Below are 19,277 nucleotides of genomic sequence, written 5' to 3'. Positions count from 1 at the left end.
AGCCTCCCTGCTGACCTTTTCATTATAGTTATCGTAATTTTGAACTACGGAATTTCTACTTTGTTCTTTTTATTATTTCCTCTCTTTTTCATTAATATTTTCTATTTGGTAAGATATCATTCTCACACTTTTCTTTATTCCTTACACATAGTTTAGCTTAGTTTTTGAACACATTTAAAACAGATGATTTAAGGTCTGTCTAGTAAATCAAACATCTGTGCTTTTCAGGGACAATTTTCATTTTCTGCTTATTTTCCGGCGTGTGGACCATACTCTTTAAATTCTCTGCAAGTCTCATAACTTTTTGTTGAAAACTGAACTTTTAAAATAACATATTTTGGCAACCCTGGAAATCAGATTTTCTTTCTCAAGGTTTACTGTTGTCGCTTTTGGTTGTTGTTTGCCTGTTTAGTGTATTTTCCGGCTTGGTTGAATAATGTCTGTTTTCTTTATCATGGTGGCCTCTGAAATCTCTGCACAGTTAGCTTAGTGGGAGCTGCCCTGATCCCTGCAATTTCAAAATACTGAAAAAAAAACTTAAATGTCTATCAGCAGATGAAGGATGAGTTAAAATAGAGAGAATCGGCCGGGCGTGGTAGCTCACACCTGAAATCCTAGCACTTTGGGAGTCCGAGGTGGGTGGATCACCTGATGTCAGGAGTTATTCTGTGTACCCACTAAATATTGCTGATGTGCTGGCTGGAAAGGATGTCCAAGAGATGAGGAAACACATTTTGCAGTCTAATAGATTTAGCATGCTTACCTTTTTGTAAAATAAATAATATACTATCTGTAATAATATGAGAAAATTCTGGTCCAGGTGCGGTGGCTCACACCTGTAATCCCAGCACTTTAGGAGGCCAAGGCTGGCAGATCACCTGAGGTCAGGAGTTTGAGACCAGCCTGGTCAACATGGTGAAACCCTGTCTTACTAAAAATACAAAACTTAGCAGGGCATGGTGGCAGGTGCCTGTAATCCTAGCTACTTGGGAGGCCGAGGCAGAAAAAATGCTTAAACCCGGGAGGTGGAGGTTGCTGTGAGCTGAGACCGTGCCATTGCATTCCAGCCTCGGCAACAAGAGCGAAACCTCATCTCAAAGAAAAAGAAAAAAGAAAAAAAGAAAATTCTGGAAGGACAATATGAATAGTTACCTGGTTAAAGGGGTGGGGTTTGCACTTGGAAGGGCAGGCACTGAGGGCTGTGGTGAGCCAAGGAGGGGATGCTTCACTTTAATTTTGTATCTTTTTTAAAAAAATGTGGGATTATTGTTGGTTTTAACCTTGTTTGTGTGGTTTTTTCTTCCTCTGCAATTTTCCTAGTGAAACTAATAGTGACACATGCCTATAGTCCCAGCTACTCAGGTGGCTGAGGTGAAAGGATTGCTTGGGCTCGGGAGCTGGAGGTTGTAATGAGATGAGATCGTGTCACTGCACTCCAGCCTGGGCCAGAGTGAGACCCCATCTAAAACAAACAAACAAACAAAAACACTAATAAAGCAAAATTAAGACAGGAAGGAGAGAGATTTTCTCTCAGATGTCTGCGTCCTTACCTTCAGGCCCAGTCTCTGACTTTGTTTTCTAGTGAGATAAAAATGAATAGGCCCCCATGTGTCAGAGTTGGATGATTTCTTGGAAATCACCATCCAGTGACCTCCTTTTTCAGGTGATGCAGGCTTTCACCTCGAACCTGAACTTCAGGTTGAAATGTTGGCTTTGCCACTTGTGGGTAAGGTCCCTTTGGGGAAGTGATTTTCCATCTCCTAGTCTTCACCCCTGCAAACCCAGCTCCATGGTAATTGTTGTAACAGTTTTCTGACTGTTACAACCTACAGAAAAGAAGCTGGAGAAAAGTGACAACAAACAGGAGACAAGGGCGGTCCTCCTGTCTGGAGGTGTGGGGCTCAAAGGACACCAGTGACATTTGTTTGCATCTCAATGGCATTTAAGGATAATCTATGCTGAGCAGCTTATTTCATCAAGCAGGAAGTGAGACCCAGAAAACAAAGTCTTTTGCCAAAGAGTTCCTTAGGCAGGGGCAGGTTCTAGAGCAAAGGAGAGGTGAAAGATGCTGAGAGCTTGTCTTTCTCTCCGCTAAGGAGACAATTCACAATCTCCAAAATGCATCTCCTTTCTGGGAACTCTTTATCTCTGCACTTTGAAAGCTATCATCTCCCAAGGTGTTCTGGGCTCCCGTTGCCTTTTCTAATAGGTGGGGAGAGGTAGAGAACTCGGGTTAAGACTTGTCTGGGAATCAGCAAGTTGGATGTCCACTCAGAGACCTAATTTGAAAGTAGGCAATTACAAAGACGACAGGTTAGGCCGGGCGTGGTGGCTCACGCCTGTAATCCCAGCACTTTGGGAGGCCGAGGCGGGTGGATCATGAGGTCAAGAGATCGAGAGCATCCCGGTCAACATGGTGAAACCCCGTCTCTACTAAAAATACAAAAAATTAGCTGGGCACGGTGGTGCGTGCCTGTAATCCCAGCTACTCAGGAGGCTGAGGCAGGAGAATTGCCTGAACCCAGGAGGCAGAGGTTGCGGTGAGCCGAGATCGTGCTATTGCACTCCAGCCTGGGTAACAATAGTGAAACTCCGTCTCAAAAAAAAAAAAAAAACAAGGACGACAGGTGGATGAACTCACAATGATGGGAAGAAACCAGCGTAAAAAGGCTGAGAATACCCAAAATCAGAATGCCTCTCCTTCTACAGGGGATCACAGTTCCTCATCAGCAACGGAACAAGGCCTGATGGAGAATGAGTGCGTTCCATTAACAGAAGTAGGCTTCAGAAGGTGGATAATAAGGAACTTTAGTGAGCTAAAAGAACATGTTCTAGCCCAATGTAAAGAAACTAAGAACCTTGAAAAAAGGTTTGAAGAAATCCTAACGAGAATAGACAATTTAGAGAGGAATATAAGTGAATTAATGGAACTGAAGAACACAATACGAGAACTTCGAGAAGTATGCACAGGTTTTAACAGTCGAATTGATCAAGCAGAAGAAAGGATATCAGAGGTCCAAGACCAACTTAATGAAATGAAACGAGAAGACAAGATTAGAGAAGAAAGAGTAAAAAGGAAATGAACAGTCTCCAAGAAATATGGGACTATGTGAAAAGACCTAATTTATGATTGATAGGTGTACCTGAATGTCATGAAGAGAATGAATCCAAGCTGGAAAATATTCTTCGGGATATTATTCAGGAAAACTTTCCTAATCTAGTAAGGCAGGACAATACTCAACTCCACCTAATCCAGAGAACACCACAAAGATATTCCTCAAGTAGAGCAACTCCAAGACACATAACTGCTAGATTCACTAGGGTTGAAATAAAGGAGAAAATTCTAAGGGCAGCTAGAGAGAAAGGTCACATTACCCATAAAGGGAAGCCTATCAGACTCACAGCAGACCTCTCACTAGAAACCCTACAAACTAGAAGAGAGTGGGGGTCAATATTCAATATCCTCAAAGAAAAGAATTTCAACCCAGAATCTCATATCCCACCAAACTAAGCTTCATAAGCGAAGGAAAAATAAAATTTTTCACAAACAAGCAAGCACTCAGAGATTTCATCACCACCAGTCCTGCTTTACAAGAGCTTCTGAAAGAAGCACTGCAGACAGAAAGGAACAACCAGTATCAGTCATCCCAAAAACTTAACAAAACGTAAAGAGTATCTCTATAACGAAGAATCTATATCAACTAATGGGCAAAATAGCCAGCTAGCATTAAATGACAATATTGAACTCACAAATATTAATATTAATTCCAAATTTAAATGGATTAAATGCCCCAATCAAAGACACAGATAGGTAAATTGAATAAAAAGTCAAAACGCATCGGTATGCTGTATCCAGATCTATTTCACAAGCAACGACATACAAAGATTCAAAACAAAGGGATGGAGGAAGATTCATCAATTAAATGGAGAGCGGAAAAAACAAAACAAAACAGGAGTTGTAACTTTCGTCTCTCACAAAATAGACTTTAATAGTGACAAAGACTAAAAGAAACAAAGAAGGACATTACATAATGGTAAAAGGATCAATGCAACGACAGGAGTCAATGATCATAAATATATATGCACCCAATATAGGAGCACCCAGATACGTAAGACAAGTTCTTAATGACTTATAAAGAGACTTGGACTCCCACACAATAATAGCAGGAGATTTTGACACCACATTGTTAATATTCGATGGATCAACGACATAGAAAATTAATAGGGACATCTATGATTTAAACTTAGACCTGGAATAAGTAAACTTAGTGAATATTTATAGAATTCTCCACCCCAGGTCCACAGAACATACATTTTTCTCAGTATCACATTACACCTATTTTGAAAGTGACTACATAATTGGAAGTAAATCACTCTTCAGCATTTGCATAGCATTTCACAGACTTAAATGAAATATTGGTTGTTTGTTTGTTATTTTCTTCCCTTATTCCTTCCTGTCTCCATTGTTAAGCACAATTATCGGCATAAAAGAGGTTTTTAATACCTATTTTTAGATTGCATTCCAGCCTGGGCAATAGAGCAAGAATCCTGTTCTCTCTCCCTCTTTTTCTTTCTCTCATTTAAAAAAAAAAAAAAAGACTTGTCAAGAGTTTCCAAGGGAGATTTGGAAAAAAGATGAGAGGAAGACATAAATATCTGTTCCCAGCTGGCTCATTGACTCACCCCTGTAACCTTAGCACTTTGGGAAGCCAAGGTGGGAGGTTTGCCTTGCAGTGAGGAGTTCGATACCAGCCTGGGCAACATAGCGAGACATGCCCCCACCCCCACCACCCCATCTCTACTAAAGAATAAAAAAGAAAAATAAAATAAACATCTGTCCCTAAGTGGAGGAGACTTGGTGTTTCTCTTAGGAACACCTGTTTCCATGGAAACAGAGGGATGACACCAGTCCCCAGGCCTGAGTTGGCAGCACAGCTCCACTGCACAACCACGCAGGCTCAGAGCAGTTTCAGCGTCCACCCTCCTGAAGCCATGCTGCCCAGGAGAAATATAATGTGAGCCATATATGTAACCTTAAATTTTACAGTGACAACATTCAACTAAAAATAACCAGGTGAAATTGATTTTAATAATACATTTCATTTTACCCAATATGTCAAAATGTTATTGTTTCAACAGGTAATGCATATAAAAATCATGGAGATCGTTCACATTCTGTTTTCCACTGTAAGCTTCCAAAATCTGGTGTGTTTCGTGTTGTATGCTCACAGCACAACTCAATTCGGACTTGCCATGTTCAGGTGCACAATTATCGTGTGAGGCCCAGGGCTGGTGTCCTGGACAGCAGAGGACAAGTGAACACAGACTCCCTCCCTGCCCTTCTCCTCCCACACCTGCTAGCCTGTAAGAAGAGGAAGTACCCCTTCTCCAGTCCATGTGATAGTTCATGGTGGCTGAGACAGGCTAGAATCTCAGGGCTGCTCTGAGGAAAGGAGCTCAGTCTGGGCTCTGGCTTCCTCTCTCGAAGAAATGGAGATAGGCTGAGCACTTTGGGAGGCCAAGGCAAGGCAGGAGGATCGCCTGAGCCCAGGAGTTCAAAACCAGCCTGGGGAACACAGTGAGACTTTGTCTCTGCAAAACAACAGCAACAAAAATTAGCCAAGTATGGTGGCACACGCCTGTAGTCCCAGCTGCTCGGAAGGCTGAGGTGGGAGGATTGCTTTGTGATACCCTGCTTTTTGCCAGCTAAAACTAACTCTCCTTTCCCTGACTAAAAGCTATTCAGGCTTTATGTTAGCCTTTTTTGAGCCGGACAGACTGTGTCTTGGCTTCTTCATTTTAGTAACCTTCTCCCCACTCAGTATGTAACTATAGTGTAAAGCAAGGTCAGACTGACTCTGGGCACCCAGAAATGCCTTTGTTGATAAGAGGCCGAGTAAAGTGGTATCAGCAGAGCCTGGAAATGCAGCTGCAGTGAGCACCCAGAGCCCGCCTTATCTGTAAGTTATATGTCTTTCATGACAGCTGTACTCCTCATACCTGGCACTGTTTTATTCCTTTTTTTTTTTTTAAAGACTAGGTTTCACCATGTTGGCCAGGCTGGTCTTGAACTCCTAACCTCAGGTGATCTACCTGCCTGGGCCTCCCAAAGTGCTGAGATTGCAGGCATGAGCCACCACGCCTGGCCGGCACTGCTTTATTTCTTATGTATCAGTTTTTCTTTTTAACTTTTTTTGCTTACTCTGCCTTTGTGAAAACTTTGTTTCAGCAAGGTTCCCCCCTTCCTGTTAAAACTAGGGTATAAAAGACCACCTAATTTTTTCTTCGGGGTGGAGAGAATTTTGGGCGTTAGGCACTCTCGGTCGCCGGCTTAATAAAGGACTCATAATTCATTCTCAGAGTGTGGCGCATTCCTTGACTCACTTGGGTACAACGGCTTGAGCCCCAGAGGTCGAGACTGCAGTGAGCTGTAATCCTGCCACTGTACTCCAGCCTGGGCCACAGAGGAGACCCTGTCTCAAACTAAAAAAAAAAAAAAAAAAAGAAGAAGAAGAAGAAAAAGGCAAAGAAAAGAAAAGAGACTAGGGGAGATTGTGAGGACTATTTAATACACATGTGGACCTAGAGGAGAACTTGGCCCAGAAGAAAGAGCAAAATACACCAGCCCTTGTGCTCCACACGGTCTTGTTTTGTCCTGCCAAGCCCACGGCTAGAGTTGCCCAGAATGCTGGCAGGGGAATTCCCAGAAGGGAGTGCCCCAAACCATCCCAAGATGGGGTCGGTTGGGATTCCAAAGAAAGAAGCACTAACGGCAGGGTGATGAGTCCAGAGCATTTATTAGGGGAACCCATGCACAGAAGCTGCAGCAACCCACTCGAGGGACACCAAGAGACAAGGGGTCTCTCCCTAGGTACATCTGCAGCAAGGGGCCCTGGGTTTACAGATGTCAGGGTTGAAGGAGTTTAGCTCAGGGCCGAGGCCAGTTTCTTTCTGCGTTGTGGGCAAACAACCTAGATAGATAAATACTGAGGCCCAGCTTTGGGTTCAAGCCTGCAGGGAAAAACCTGTAGCTGGCTGCCTCACAGAGCAGTGAAGACATTCTGTGATTTTTGTTCAAGACTGTTAGGGGAGCCAGAGATCACCTCCAGCCCCCATTTTAGCTCTCAGTAGCTCTTCAACTGGATCTAGAAACCAAATGATACCAGGCAGATTTCTTTTATTTATTTATTTTTATTTTTATTTTTTAATTTTTTTTTTGAGACGGAGTTTCGCTCTTGTTACCCAGGCTGGAGTGCAATGGCGTGATCTCGGCTCACCGCAACCTCCGCTTCCTGAGTTCAGGCAATTCTCCTGCCTCAGCCTCCTGAGTAGCTGGGATTACAGGCATGCGCCACTATGTCCAGCTAATTTTTTGTATTTTTAGTAGAGACGGGGTTTTACCATGTTGACCAGGATGGTCTCAATCTCTTGACCTGGTGATCCACCCTCCTCAGCCTCCCAAAGTGCTGGGATTACAGGCTTGAGCCACCGCGCCCGGCAATTTTTTTTTTTTTTTTTTTTTTTTTTTGAGACAGAGTCTTGCTCCGTCACCAGGCTGGAGTCCAGTGGCATGATGTTGGCCCACTGCAACCTCCAACTCCCAGGATCAAGTGATTCTCCTGTTTCAGCCTCCCGAGCAGCTGGGATTACAGGCACACACCACCACGCCCAGCTAATTATTGTAATTTTAGTAGAAACAGGGTTGCACCATGTTGGCCAGGCTGGTCTCGAACTCCTGACCTCAAGTGATCCGCCTGCCTCAGCCTCCCAAAGTGCTGGGATTACAGGCATGAGCCACTGCACTTGGCCAGCAGATTTTTTTTTAAAACAAATAATTTTTTAAATTATTTTTTTCATTTAATTGCTATTTATTTTCATAAACATGAGATATTTCAAAGTGCTATAAGATGCAGCACTAAATATATACATTTTGAAGAAATTAAACACAGAACTTTGCATTTACCCAGTTCTATGAACCAAACATGAACAAATACATTAACAGGAAGAAACAGGCTAGGAAAAAAGGCATATATATATAGTAAATTTCTTTACAAAAGTTTCTTAGTTCAAAAAGTGATAAAGTAATATCTACTCAAAACTTTCACAAGTCATTTTCATACAAAAATATAAGTATCAAATTTAGTTATGTATCAGTGTCATACTCAAGTATACAGGCAGTGTAAGAATTAGTACAGTACATAACAGAGATTAACAATATATTTGTATACAAAACATGCTCCTGAAACATTGAGGTATTATTACAGTACTTAGGTATGAACTTCCAGTCTAATACTGGCCACAAAAGCCACCTCTCATTATCCAGGAAGTATACAAAAGGCGGATGGGTCAATGGTATTTACAGAAATGTTCCCCAGGGCTATCAAATGGCAAACTCCTTACGTGGCATCTGCCACGTAAGCACCATTTTAAAAGGAAGGAATGACTTTCTGTTGTTTGAAAACTTGGAACACAGAAGGTGACTTCGACAGCCGCAGAGGCTCCCATCTGTCACCAACTCTTACCACTGTCATGGAGGTGAGGTGGAGGAGGCCGCAGGGCCAGCCAGCATCCAGAGATGCAGGCTTTCCGAGGTCCCAGAAGAACCCCACACTGGTGGTCCTGCTCCCCACCCAGAGCCAAACTCAACAGGGGACCGATTTGAAAGTAAACCAACATTCTTAATGTCAACACGATGTTTGTTTTTTTTTTAAAAAAAATCAAAATGTGCAAAGTGGCAGTGACTGTCCAGTTTTGAGAAGCGTCTAGCAAGTCCGAGTGTGTTCAATTTTCTTTAGCAACCGCTGCTGTCTTGCCTGCAATTTTTCCTTTTCCAGCAAGAGCTGGTGCTCCTCGGCCTGGAGGGAGTGGACATACTCGGTGGCCTTTTTCAAAATGACCACCTTGGCAGCCTTCTCATTCTTTACCAGCTCCTGCACGTGGTCCCTGAGCGTGAGAAAGCTGGACCGGAGGTCGTTGCGGCGCTGGCGCTCCAGGATGTTGTGGTTCCTGCGACGCTCACTGTCCTCCGAGTCAGAGTTTCGGGGGCTCAAGCTCTTAGCCTTTGGGGGTATGACACTCTTGAGTGGACGTGGGGACACCTCACTCTTTATCTTCTTCTGGGGCGGTGCATCCTCACTCTCCACGTAGGGTGACGGGGCGGCATAGTTGTGCTGCTGGTGGATGGGAAGGCATCGTTTGAGGATCAGCTCGCTGGACTGAGCCCTCCCGGGACCCAGCGCTGCGTTCTTGGGACGCACGGTGATAGTGAATGTGGTGACAGCCTTGCTGTTGTTGGAGGAGGAACGCCGTTTCTCCACAGTGACCACGTCGATTTCCTCCTCTTCGTCTTCCTCTTCATCATCTTCATCATCTGAATCGCTCAGGGTGTCCTCTCCGGAGGTGCTGAGGGCCTTGTGGTCACCGCCGCTGGTCTGGCGGCCGCCTGGGCGCAGAGAGGCGACCCCCGGGACCCCTGCTGGGGCGGCGACACCCGCCCCCGAGGCGACCGTAGCGCCAGCCGCCGGGGCACCGGCCGGGGCTGCGGGCACGGGCGCCGGCTCGCGCTTGTTCACGGGGAAGGGGAAGACCACGGCGGGATCCACGCACTCGGCGCCCGGGTGGGCGAGCTCGGCGGGCAGGGCGGCCCCGGCGCGCCCGGCTCCCGCAGCCCCGCCGTGCCCGCGACCTGCAGGGCTGGCGGCGCCCGCTCCCGGGGACTGCGCGGTGGAGCCCGTGGCCGTGCTGCAGCTTCTCGCTCACGGCGCGCTCCAGCTTCTCGCGGGCAAAGAAGCCGCTCCACATGCAGTCCTGGAGGATGACCGGGTTGGGTGGGGGTGAGGCCGCCCAGACCCCCCAGGCCGAACGCGTCCTCCTCGGCCGGGCTGCCCCACAGCTCGTTCTCGAGCAGCATCTCCGTGACCCAGCTCGGGGGCTCGGGGCTGTGCTCCGCGAAGCCACGGCTGGGCGACAGCGGGGGCGTGGGCAGCAGCTCAAACTTCTTCCAGATGTCCTCCCCCGGGGGGTCGAGTCGAGGCCGCCGAAGTAGAAGTCATCTTCGTCCGGGTAGAAGCAGGGCTGCAGCGAGTCAAACTCGAGGTCTGGGTTCTTGCAGATCATGCCCGGTATAGTGGACGCGGAGCAGCTCGGCATCGGCTCGCCTCCCGGCCGGCGACTCCATTTTTATTTTTTAAAATGTATTTATTCATTTATTTTAAGACAGTGTATCACTCTGTTTTGTGGGTTGACGTGCAGTGGTGCAATCAGAGTTCTCTGCAGCTTTGACTTCCTGGGCTCAAGCGATTCTCCCACCCCAACCTCCTGAACAGCTGGGACTACAGGCACTCACCATGACCATCCCTTTTTTTTTTTTTTTTTTTTTTTTTTGACATGGAGTTTCACTCCTGTTGCCCAGGCTAGAGTGCAATGGCATAATCTCGGCTCACTGCAACCTCTGCCTCCCGAATTCAAGCGATTCTCCTGCCTCAGCCTCCATAATAGCTGGGATTACAGGTGCCCGCCACCACACCTGGCTAATTTTTGTATTTTTAGTAGAGATGGGGTTTCACCATGTTGGCCAGGCTGGTCTCAAACTTTTAATCTCAGGTGATCCGCTCGCCTCGGCCTCCCAAAGTGCTGGGATTACAGGCGTGAGCCACCGCACCTGGCTGATTTTTGTTTTTTAATTACGTTAAGTGATTTTTTTTTATTTTGTACTTTTTCAGTAGAGACGCCATGTTGGACAGGCTGGTTTTGAACTCCTGACCTCAAGTGATCCATCCACCTCAGCCTCCTAAAATGCTGGGATTACTGGCATGAGCCACTGCGCCCAGCTTGGTTTTTTTTTTTTTTTGAAACAGTGTCTTGCTCTGTTGCCCAGGCTGGAGTGCAGTGGCGTGATCTCGGCTCACTGCAACCTCTGCCTCCCAGGTTCAAGTGATTCTTCTGCCTCAGCCTCCGGAGTAGCTGGAACTACAGGTGTGTGCCACCACACCCGGCTAATTTTTTTTTGTTTTTTCGTACAGACTTTTGTTTTTAATAGAGATAGAGTCTCCATATTTTGCCCAGACTGATCTTGAACTCCTGGTCTCAAGGAATCCTCCCACCTTGGCCTCCCAAAATACTGGGGTTTCAGGCATCAGCCTCTGTGCCTGACTGGTTAAGGAAATTTTTAAGGCTAGCCGTAATACTTTTTTGAGCTTTTTTGCTATCTGATTTTTAAGTAAATACCAATGGACCAATATTTTAGAATAAGAGCTCTCTAAAATTGTTTTAAAATGAAGAAGTCTTTTAAATGTAAAGAGTCTATCTTTTGGCCATTCACAATTAGGATCTTAGTGTTTTTGTTTTGTTTTGTTTTGTTTTAAGACAGAGTTTTGCTCTGTCACCCGGGCTGGAATGCAGTAGCACAATCTCAGTTCACTGCAACCTCTGCCCCCCAGGTTCAAACAGTTCTCATGCCTCAGCCTCCAGGTATCTGGGATTACAGGCACGCGCCATCACGCCTGGCTAATTTTTGTGTTTTCACATGTTTCACCGTGTTGGTCAGGCTGGTCACAAACTCCTGGCCTCAAATTATCCACCCACCTCGGCCTCCCAAAGTGCTGGGATCATAGGCACAAGCCACCACACCTGGCCTATTGGTGAATATTTTTAAATAGCGACTTAATCCAGTAAGTCTTTTTATGGAAAGACTAGGAGGTATCTTTTTATACTTAGAATAAATCTTTACCAGGGACACAAGGGGCACTCCTGGAGTGGGTGCAGAGGATACAGCCCCCGTGATCCAATAATTCACTCTCAGCAGGGCACAGTGGCTCACACCTGTAATCCCAACATTTGGGGAGGCCGAGTAGGGAGGATTGCTCGAAGCCAGAAGTTTGAGACCAGCCTGGACAACACGGCAAGACTCTATCTCTACAGAAAAATTTAAAAATTAGCTGGGCATGGTGGTGCATGCCTGTAATCTCAGCTACTTGGGAGGCTGGGGCAAGAGGATCACTGGAGCCCAAAAGGTCAAGGCCGCAGTGAGCCATGATTAAACCACCGCACTCCAGCCTGGGTGACAGAGTGAAACCCTATCTCTTTAAAAAAAAAAAAAATTTTGCCGGGCGTGGTGGCACATGCCTGCAGTCCCAGCTACTCAGGACGCTGAGGCTGGAGGATCGCTTGAGTCCAAGAGTTCTGGGCTATAATGCGCTATGCCAATCAGGTGTCTGCACTGAGTTCAACATCAATATGGTGACCTCCCGGGATTGGGGGACCACCAGGTTGCCTACAGAGGGGTGAACCAGCCCAGGTCAGAAACAGAGCAGGTAAAAACTCCTGTGCTGGTCAGAAGTGGGATCGTGCCTGTGAATAGCCAGTGCACTCCAGCCTAGGCAACATAGCGAAATGGAAGATACCTCCAATCAGACTGGATATTCCATAACTCTGGGCAGGCAATGCTGGCATGGGAGTTTCCCAGCACAAATCCAGGCAAGAAGGATCCGCTAACAAACCCTCATGAATCGGCTTCTTATGACAAAACGCCCTGAGAGCTTGACCCTTTGGGACAAAGTGAGTGCTGTTTAATGTCTCACAAGTCTCGAGTCCCCAGTGTTTTGAGACTGGCTGGCTGACATGAATCAAACACCTTTTGTCCCTTGGATGGCAGAGACTAGACAGGGTGACCTTTTTGGTTATAAAGCCAAGCTCTCCAGACATAAAGCAAGACAAGAGGAGAACCTCATTCAGTTTTTTTGTTTCAGGGACCCACGGCACAGTTCATTTAGATAGACGCAGGTTTGATGAGTGCCATAAATTCACCAGTCTGTGGAGAGTGGTTGGAACAGTAGGCTTATAAGGACCTGTGCCTGTGTTCTCTACCCTGTGGTTGCTCTCCTTATGACAAACAACACAAAAGGCATGGACAAAGGAAGACAAAAACTATCTCTGAGATCAAAGTATCAGATAGAAATCTAGAGTACCCACAAAAACACCAAAGGTCACTTTTACCCAAATAACTAGTTCACAAATACTTTCTCCTGTGAATCCCAAAATAGTGGGAAAAAGACAGTCTTACCACTGTCACCTTGGCCAGCTTCCACGGCGGAGATCCACGAAGCCGATGGTAAGAAATCTGACCTTTGCTGGTCTTTTTGTCAGAGCTCCAGGATCTCAGCTGCAGCAGCTCCCGGCGAGTAGTGTTCCCACCAGCAAAGGATGGCCCCACGCGGGCCGCCAGTGTCTGTAGGGGACCTGGAGATCACTTCCTACCCCGTGTTTGCTCTTACTGGGCTCTTTAGCTGGACCTAGAAACCAAATTGACACCAGACAGATTAACAAGACAAAAGTATATAAATGTTAGTTTTACGTGTATGTGAAGATCTTCACAAGAGAAGGAAGTCTGAAGAAGAGGCCAAAGCAAGATACCTTTTATTTTCTAGACAATGAGTGATAGCTTTAAGAACAAAGGATTGGCCAGGTGCAGGTGGCTCACGCCTGTAATCACAGCACTTTGGGAGGCTGAGGTGGGCGGATCACCTGAAGTCAGGAGTTTAAGACCAGCCTGATCAACCTGATGAAACCCCGTCTTTAAAACAAAACCAAAAAAACAAAAAAAGGATGGCTGGGTGTGGTGGCTCACACCTGTAATCCCAGCACTTTGAGAGACTGAGGCGGGCAGATCACTTTAGATCAGGAGTTTGAGACCAAACTCTCTCTCTACTAAAAATACAAAAATTAGCTGGGCATGGTGGCACATAGCTGTAATCCCAGCTACTCAGGAGGCTGAGGCAGGAGAATTGCTTGAACCTGGGAGGTGGAGGCCACAGTGAACCGAGATTGTGCCACTGCACTCCAGCCTGGGTGACAGAGTGAGACTCCATCTAAAAAAAAAAAAGAAAGAAAAGAAAAGAAAAGAAATGAAGAGCCGGGCATGGTGGTGCATGCCTGTAGTTCCAGCTACTCAGAGGCTGAGACTGGAGAATCGCTTGAGTCCAGGAGTTCTGGGCTGCAGTGCGCTATGCCGAGCGGGTGTCCGCACTAAGTTTGGCATCAATATGGTGACCTCCCAGGAGCGGGGGACGACCAGGTTACCTAAGGAGGGGTGAACCGGCCCAGGTCAGAAACAGAGCAGGTCAAAACTCCTGTGCTGATCAGTAGTGGGATCGTGCCTGTGAATAGCCACTGCACTCCAACCTGGGCAACATGGCGAGACCCTGTCTCTTAGGAAAAAAAAAAAAAATTGGCCAGTCGCAGTGGTTCATGCCTATAATCCCAGCACTTTGGGAGGCCGAGGCAGTTGGATCACCAGGTCAAGAGATCGAGACCATCCTGGTCAACATGGTGAAACCCCGTCTCTATAAAAAAAAAAAAAAAAAAAAAAAATTTAAATTAAAAAAAGAAGAAGGAAATGAGAGGACAAAGAACAGCTGGCTAGGGGCAGTAAATTTCCTAGGGAAGTCACTGGGAGATATGGGGTGGGGGCCAGTGTAAAACTAGCAAAGCGTAAGAGTGACTTCGTTAAGCATATTCATGCAGGTCCACTGCAGCCTCCAAATCCCAGTCTCTGATGAAAAGGGCTATTTTCTTACTCTGCTATGGTTTGTGTCTCCCTCCCATAGGAATCTTTTTGGCTTGCTGCATGCTAGAAGAGACCAGTCAGCTAGCTCTTTCTGAAACTACAATGTCTCCAATATTTTCAACTCAAAATAATCACTATAGCAATCTAGCATATTTTGGGATGGCAGATACTTCACTCCTTCAAAATACAGAAAGAAAGCAGGACAACCAGGGAAACCTACAGACCTACAACAATATTTGAGTTCCCCTCATTCTAAAACAAGTTTCCTCTAAAACCTACCTCCAGGTTGGGAGGTGGCTCACACTTATAATCCCAGCACTTTGGGAGGCTGAGGTGGGTGGATCATGAGGTCAGGAGTTTGAGACCATCCTGGCCAACATGGTGAAAGCCCATCTCTACTAAGAAGAAAAAGATTAGCCGAATGTGGTGGCATGCACCTGTAATCCCAGCTACTTGGGAGGCTGAGGCAGGAGAATCACTTGAACCTGGAAGGCGGAGGTTGCAGTGAGCCGAGATCGATCCATTGCACCCCAGCCTGAGTGACAGAGTGAGATTCCTTCTCAAAAAAAAAAAAAAAAAAGGAAATGTGAAAGCTCTTGACTTTATAAGTAAAAAACAAACAAACAAAAAGATATGTTAAGGTTACTAAGATCTGTGGTAAGAACAAATATTCTTTTTTCTTTTTTTTGGAGATGGAGTCATGCTCTATCGCCAGGCTGGAGTGGTGCAGTGGTGTGATCTCGGCTCACTGCAACCTCTGCCTCCTGAGTTCAAGAGATTCTCTTGCCTCAGTAGCTGGGACTACAGGCATGCGCCACCATGTCCAGCTAATTTTTGTACTTTTAGTAGAGATGGGGTTTCACCATGTTGGCCAAGATGGTCTCGATCTCTTGACCTTGTGATCCGCCTGCCTTGGCTTCCCAAAGTGCTTGAATTAGAGGCATAAGCCACCGCACCCAGCAAGAAAGAATAGTCTATCCTTAAAATTGTGAAGAAGAAAAAATAAATTCGTGCAGAATATATAAAGGTTCAATATCATCTGTGATTTCAGGCATCCACTGGGGTTCTTGGAATGTGTCCCCATGGATAAGAGGAGACTACAGTAACTATAAGGTAGTTACTTCTGGCCGGGTGCAGTGGCCCATGCCTGTAATCCCAGCACATTGGGAGGCTGAGGCGGGCGGATCACCTGAGGTCAGAGTTCGAGACCAGCCTGGCCAACATGGCAAAACCCCATCTCTACTAAAAATACAAAAAGAAGGCCGGGTGCAGTGGCTCACGCCTGTAATCCCAGCTCTTTGGGAGGCCGAGGCGGGTGGATCACGAGGTCAAGAGATCGAGACCATCCTGGTTAACACGGTGAAACCCCGTCTCTACTAAAAATACAGAAAATTAGCTGGGCGTGGTGGTGCGTGCCTGTAATCCCAGCTACTCAGGAGGCTGAGGCAGGAGAATTGCCTGAACCCAGGAGGCGGAGATTGCGGTGAGCCGAGATTGTGCCATTGCACTCCAGCCTGGGTAACAAGAGCGAAACTCCATCTCAAAAATAAATAAATAAATAAAATACAAAAAGAAAAAATATTAGCAGAGCATGGTGGTGGGCACCTATAATCCCAGCTACTCAAGAGGCTAAGGCAGGAGAAAGACTTGAACCCAGGAGGCAGAAATTGCAGTGAGCTGAGATTGTGCCACTGCACTCCAGCCTGAGCGAGAGAGGGAAACACTGTTTCAAAAAAATAAAGGTTAGGCCCCAGGCCGGCTCCCTGATGCTGACAGGATTCAGGCACATCTTTCCATAAGTGGTTAGCTTTGCAGACCATTTCCAACCAGATCTGGTGTGGATGGAAAGCCTGTTAGAACTAGCGGTCTTCTATATGTTTGCGGGCTGCTTCTACCTTGCAGCAGAGGGAATGGGCAGTCAGGTTAGCAAAACTGGCCAGGCATGGTGGCGCATGCCTGTAGCCCCAGCTACTCGGGAGGCTAAGGTGAGAGGATCCCTTGAGCCCATCTGGGCTATAGTGCACTATGCTGATCAGGTGTCCGCACTAAGTTCAGCATCAATATGGTGACGTCCCGGGAGTGGGGTGGGGGACCACCAGGTTGCCTAAGGAGGGGTGAACCGGCTCAGGTGGGAAACGGAGCAGGTCAAAACTCCTGTGCTAATCAGCAGTGGGATCGTGCCTGTGAATAGCCACTGCACTCCAGCCTGGGCAATATAGCAAGACCCCGTCTCTTAAAAACAATACAACAACAACAACAACAAAAACCTGATCCTCAGAGCAGGCAAGGAGGGCAGCGGCGTGAGTCTGACTCAGGACCTGTGATGAAGCTGCTTCTCTGAGATTCCAGGACAACAAAGGAAGAAGAAAGGGACGACATTTCCCCTCAGTCCATTGAAATGGAACTCTCCACAGCTGACTGAGGAGGCATTGCATTTGTTTCTCAGTATCTGAAGGGGATTGATTCCAGGACCCCTCATGGTTACCAAAATTCAAGGATGCTGAAGTCCCTGATACGAAATGGTGTGGTATTTGCATATAACATATTGTCCTGCATACTCTATTAGTATTATTATTTTTTGTTTTTCTTTTTTCTTTTTAAAAATAAAGACAGGGTTTCCCCATCTTAGCCAGGCTAGTCTTGAACTCCTGACCTCGTGATCCACCTGCCTTGGCCTCCCAAAGTGCTGGGATTACAGGCGTGAGCCACTGTGCCCAGCCTCATCTCCTTTTCTTATGGGACCCAGCCAGATTGGATTAGGGCCCACACATCTATAAGACCTCATTTTAAATTGATTATCTCTGTAAAGGCCCTTCCTCCACACAGAGTCAGCTTCTGAGGTTCTTGGGGTTAGTGCTTCAACATATGACATTTGAGAGGCACCATGCAGCCTCTCAGTGTCTGTTCTGTTAGGACCCACACTCCCAAAGAATTGCTTTTAGACCTAGGTCCCAAATGATTTTTCCTTTAAAAAGCTGGTCTTCTTTTGTAACTTTCTTTATATATTGGCTGCAGCCGTGGTCATTGTGCCTCAACCTACATTTCCAGCTCATATTTAGAATAGCACAGTGGTTCTCAAATTGGAACGTGCATTGGTGTTAGAGACAGGGCTTTGCTATATGACCCAGGCTGGTCTCAAACTCCTGGGCTCAAGCGATTCTCCCGCCTCAGCCTTCCAAAACGTTGGGATTACAGGCATGAGCCGTCGCATCTGGCCAGAATTTGCATTCCTGATAGGCTGCCAGGTGATGCGTATGCTGCTGGTCTAGGGACCAGCGTTCCAGAACTACTGAGAGCAGCTCATCCGTCTACTCCAGAGGCAGACCATCAGAGGGCGCTGTGGGAGCGCCTCCGGCCTGGGCGATACCGCTCCCGCTGCGTTTCAGCCGTCTGGTCCTAGCTTTCGCCTGTATGTGGGCACCAAGGCGCGTGGCACTCTCCTCACCTCCCATTGACATCCTTCTCCTTGCAGGAGGGCTCCGACCTTAAATTGTTATTACCCAACCTCGGCGGCGACATTCAGATTTCAAAAGTAATAAAATTTTAAATGATCATTCTTACCTGGCAGGGGAGATACCATGATCACGAAGGTGGTTTTCCCAGGGCGAGGCTTATCCATTGCACTCCGGACGTGCTGACCCCTGCGATTTCCCCAAATGTGGGAAACTCGACTGCATAATTTGAGGTAGTGGGGGACTGCGTTCGCGCTCTCCCCTGGTATAAAAAAAAAATTTTTTTTTTAAATGAAATAAACCTGTAATGAATAAAGCAGTCGTGAACTATCCATGTCTTTATTGAATAAGAGACCTTTTGGTACCAAAGTGATCCGTACATGCAAAAAAAAAAAAAAAAAATCTAGGAATATAGACGGGTCTTACTTTTGGATTCTTGTTCCTACATTTTGTCTGTCAGAGTCAATAGAGGATCCATTTACTTGTGAAATTAATTTCCTAACCATCTGTCATCCTTCCTCTTAACTCTGTAATTTTTGCATGGTACAATGTGAGCTATTTCTGCCTAAAACTAAAATATTCGTGTAATTGACAGCAAGATAAGCATAAGGTTTTGCATGACTCAGCTAGGTTAATCAAAGATGATGGCTGGTATTTTGGGAGAAGGGAAGTTAATTAAATACATAACTAATTACATATATATTAGAGAAAACTAATATAATTAAACTGCAGTTTTGAGTGGTATGAGTCAGAATGATGATTAAAAGTGACAGTCATGAAAAAATACAATATTTATTAACTATGGGGGAACTGACAAATGAAGTCTTCAAAAAGTTTGGGATGGGCTTGGTTATGTGTAATCCTCTTGAAATTTTTGTTCAAGGATTTTAAATGTTCAGTGAAAGCAATATAACTACATTACAAACTTTATTTGTGATTTCTAGCAATCTTCCAAGTGAGGTGGAGAAATTAATGATTAAGAATGCACCTCTGTGGAGGAAAAAAATTCTATTAGAGGAAATAAAAGGCACAGGGAGGAATGTCATATTATTTTGGTATAAGCAGATTTCTAAATACTAAATTAGCAAAGAATGCTTGTCAGAAACCTTTTCTGTATGTTTCATCACACTTCAGATTAGCAAAGAATATCACCTTTTATCAACATCAAGATGAGGAGAGATAAATTCTGCCTGTTGCAAGGAAGAAGAAAAATAACAAGTAAGGAAGGCGCTCACTGTAAGGACAATTCTTGGAAGAAGCAA

At 45.9% G+C, this 19,277-nt stretch overlaps 1 protein-coding gene and 1 non-coding gene across 2 annotated transcripts; one reads left to right on the top strand and one right to left on the bottom strand.

Moving 5' to 3' along the window:
• Positions 1 to 8,742: 8,742 nt before the first annotated feature.
• LOC110567001 (N-myc proto-oncogene protein) lies at positions 8,743 to 10,149 on the bottom strand. The gene is given in 4 exon segments (XM_021671881.2): positions 8,743 to 9,735; positions 9,737 to 9,831; positions 9,833 to 10,023; positions 10,026 to 10,149. Coding segments are annotated over 4 exon segments (1,383 nt in total). The 3' UTR covers positions 8,743 to 8,762.
• A 7,967-nt stretch (positions 10,150 to 18,116) lies between these two features.
• Positions 18,117 to 18,280, top strand: LOC135268735 (U1 spliceosomal RNA). The gene has a single exon (XR_010337092.1). It is a non-coding gene; the product is annotated as a U1 spliceosomal RNA (small nuclear RNA).
• Positions 18,281 to 19,277: the final 997 nt, after the last annotated feature.

Source organism: Aotus nancymaae, unplaced genomic scaffold, assembly GCF_030222135.1.
Source record: "Aotus nancymaae isolate 86718 unplaced genomic scaffold, 86718_ANA_hifiasm-v0.15.2.pri h1tg000041l, whole genome shotgun sequence".
NCBI lineage: Eukaryota > Metazoa > Chordata > Mammalia > Primates > Aotidae > Aotus > Aotus nancymaae.
The sequence above is the reverse complement of the archived record's forward strand: the minus strand, read 5'-3'. Positions and strand labels throughout refer to the sequence as shown.